The following is a 3,771-nucleotide window of genomic DNA, read 5'->3' on the forward strand; positions in this document are numbered from 1 at the left end:
TAATTACAGGGGCAATTTCCTTTCTTGTCCAATATCTATTGACCGTTTAGGCAAATATTAATAAATTGTAGTAAATTATTTTTGAAAGTAGTAAGAGTCAATCTCATACTACCATAATCATTTGCGTTATCATCACAGAAGACATTTTTCTTTAAAATTACTCTAGAACGTGTCAATATTGTCTTATATTCAGAAAATACATATTCTTGGATCATCCTTAAACATGTCACATTTCTATTCTAGTAGAACACACATATACACGCAATCCCCAAATTTATTTATACTTGTACCATTTCATGATATTAAATGTTAAATTTTATTTCAAAAATCATCACAGCCTAAAGAGAAATATAATTTAAGCATTGAGATAGTACATTTCAGAAAAATAAGATAGTATTTCCATGTTAAATTTTAGATAACTATCATTTGTCATTCTAAGGCCTCCCTGCCTTCTGGACTCTAGAATTAAAGGGAGAAGGGTTATGTATTTAGGAACTGTAAGCTGAAATTATTTATTTCAATTCAATATAGAATATTTATCACTCAATACCACAATCAATGTGTACAAAAAATTTACATAACAAGAGGAACCAGAAACAATCAATGCAGCACCTTTAGGAACATAATTAGAAGTTCTGTTGCATTTACAGGTAAGTGCCACACTGAGACTCTACAACACAGTAATTTACTGCAATCAGGAGTTCCACAAAGAAACAAAGCTCTGACACTCCACATTTTCGGGTGGTATTATTGGAATGCTTAACTGAAACGACAGAATTTGTACGTCCTCATTATTGACCTGACAAAAGCCATTAAAGGTTTTCATAGCATATGTTCTATCAAAGGAGTCCACTGCGTTGGGACAGCTGCGTTAGTGTCTCTGACAGGTGTGAAGCCTGGAAGAATTACTGGCTTGATGGTGATCTCTCTGTAGCCGGCACGACAGACCTTCTCCACAGTAACAACGCTGGAATATTTCCAGCCCATGAGAACCTTTTCTCCTGTGCTTGGTGCACACTTGACCTTCCTTGAGCACAGGTTTACAGATCTTTGACCAGAAGTGTCTAGCACAACACAATCCTGTGGCACAGTCTGATGATCGGAGACAGACAGAACCCTCTTGTCCTGCGAAAGGGGAGACAGTAGACAAGGGACATGGTTACTGCTAAAACTGCATCGTTTCTTTAAAATAATTCGAAAGACCCTTCTGATGTGCTAACATAGAATAAATCTTAAGGTCCTTAACTCACCTTTGGTGTGATATATTTTTGAAGACAGTGTGGTTCTTCTGGAGTACCCATCCAAGGTGCTGTGATCACTACCAAAGCTTTCAATGATGGTTTCTTCAATTTCCCCTCGATGGAAATGATTTTGATCAGAAGGCATACATATTCCTAAGGAAGCAGGAAATCGTGAGTATAACTCCGGAGTTGCAATGCATTACTTGTAGCAGCTCTGACAGTGGCAGTCTGGTGTGCCTGCATCTGGAGATAGATGCCTCACTGATGTGATTTTAAACACAAGTGACACTTCCTCTCTAGTGTTAAGGGGAAGCTCCTGGGAAGGACAGAAGCCCTAATGTGTACACCGCACAGTCCAATGCAGCATCCCCAGGACAGTCCTTTAAAATACTTTCCCAGCAACTAGCTGTGGGAGTGGCAAGTGAGATTTCCGCCTATTTTAATATCACCCTTGGGGTAAGAAAAAGAAAATTAGTCTCTGTAAAAAAAAAAAAGTTCTTAAAAATAACTTCTCTACCCTTGGTGCTATTACGTGTACTGCCAGACTAAGTTAAGCAAATGTAATTCCTGCTGCTTGGAAGTTTACCATCTCAGCCACCAGTTAGTTACTTTACTGTATAATTTCTTTATTACAGAGATTTAGTTCATTTGGGAGTACTGCTGGGTCCTCACGAGGGTCGCCACCCCGTATGTGTATTTCTGGAGATGTCTTTGGCTGTCTAAATCTACCCCTCTAAAACATTAAATTTTAGTTCTGTGGACTAAGGGGGGTGTACTTATTTTAAGGTAGGAGAGGGATCTGTGGTTAAGGAGAAGAATACTTATTTTAAGGGAGCAGAGTGTAGAGGGAGGGGAAGAAAGGAGAGGAGAGGATGAAGAGTGTCAAGTTCTCTCTTTAAAATGGTCAGCACAAATAAAACCCAGTCCTCCAGGTGACAAGAGTTTTAACAGAGATCAGGAGAGGGGCCAGACTGGCAAAGCCCTGAGAACCACCTTAAGAAAAATGAAAAGAGTAACTAAGCGCCAGTGCTGGTGCCCTTGGCTCTCAGTATGCTCCCACCGCCCTCCACAGCTTCTTTTTCAGTTGATGTCTCAGACACATTTTTAGGAACCGGTCCACTACCAGGTAAGCTGTCAAGTTAAATCACTGCGGGACTCGGAGGAAGATAAGGACCTCCGGACTTCTCTCTCCTCTCAAACTGAACCCTCGCAAAGAAGATAACTCTCGGGAACCCGGCACTCTGAACACCCATTTGCAGGTGGCGCCACAGCATTCGCAGAGCCCAGAGCATTTTCTCCCACCCGCAGGCGCTCAAAGCCAGGGCGGCTCCGGTCCTAGGGGGAGCGACAGGACTCACCATTTTTGCAGTAATTCCCCGGGCAGCACATAGTGTGACGCATGCAGCGTTTTCGGCGCTTCCTGCAGGCGAGACAGATTTGCACGCCCGTGCCCCCTCCGCGGGTGGGACTAGCGCAATACTCATCGGTGCCGCACTCCTCGTCCTCTGCGCACGGATACGGCTGCGAGAAGGGCGCGAGGAGAGGGTGAGGCACCCAAAATTCCAAGTACCCACACTCCTGGACCCGGGTGCTCATCTTAATCCCTCTCTGTCCACCTCCAAAAGGTGTTGCCGCCCACTGCTCCCAAACGCAGCGTTTCCAAATGCGTCCGGAACCACACGCACTCAGCACGTTCCATGGACCCTCTTAGGGTCACAGCATCTCCGGATCCCCGGAACCCCTCTCACCTGGTAGTTGTCAATAGTCTGATACTTGTTCCCGCCCTCGTACAGAATTCCCGGCGCGGCGCTGACCGCGGAGCCCGGGTGCCCCGCAGCGCCGCCCAGCGGTGGGGGCAGGTTCTTGATAGCGTTGGAATTGACCAAAACTGAGTTCAAGGTGGCGCTCACTTGCAGAGGACCGTGGCCGCAAAGACTCGCCACTATTAGGGTGATCAAGACCCGGGCAGCTCCCACTGTGCCCAGAGCAGTCATCTCAGAAGGACTCAAGAGTGAGAAAGACAGAGAAAGGAGGAATGGCACTTTGCAAGCCTGGACCCCAGGGAAACCGTGCTGGTGAGCGGCTGCACAGTCAGGGATCCGGGAGCCTCAGGCGGTCCCAGAGTCCTGACTGCCGGGAGCACAGAGCTCTGCGCCGCCACCGCCACAGCGGCTGCCTTTATACTGCGGGCTCTGGGCATTCCGGCCCCTCCAGGGAGAGACAACAAAGCCGGAATGAGATTTCAAAGCGTTGGGAGGGGCTGGGAGGGCTGTGTTTGTGTACATGAGGGGGGGGCCTTTGACACTCTTCACCCGGTCCCTCCCTTGAGCGGTCGCTCCTCTGGCCCAGCTCAGCTTCGGGGTGACAATTATCAGTGAGCATTAGAGCAGAGGAGTTTAATAAATGCAGGAGGGAGGACTCTGGAAACATGGGTGCCCTTGCCTTGCGGGAGAGGCTCGATTATCCGGACTTTTCAGACTTTTCAGAGCCTAACGGTGATATTTTCTGCAGAAACACTTTTCATCCCTTT

General features: G+C 46.7%; 1 protein-coding gene across 1 annotated transcript; it reads right to left on the reverse strand.

Moving 5' to 3' along the window:
* Window positions 1–273: 273 nt before the first annotated feature.
* DKK1 (dickkopf WNT signaling pathway inhibitor 1) lies at window positions 274–3,491 on the reverse strand. Its single transcript, XM_003783665.3, has 4 exons — window positions 2,990–3,491; window positions 2,600–2,762; window positions 1,251–1,394; window positions 274–1,125 (listed from the first exon to the last, which is right to left on the reverse strand). Exons 1-4 carry the CDS (start codon window positions 3,233–3,235, stop codon window positions 872–874), a joined length of 807 nt encoding a protein of 268 aa, XP_003783713.1. The 5' UTR covers window positions 3,236–3,491; the 3' UTR covers window positions 274–871.
* Window positions 3,492–3,771: the final 280 nt, after the last annotated feature.

This window comes from Otolemur garnettii, unplaced genomic scaffold, assembly GCF_000181295.1.
Source record: "Otolemur garnettii isolate 467f Iridium unplaced genomic scaffold, OtoGar3 scaffold00008, whole genome shotgun sequence".
NCBI lineage: Eukaryota > Metazoa > Chordata > Mammalia > Primates > Galagidae > Otolemur > Otolemur garnettii.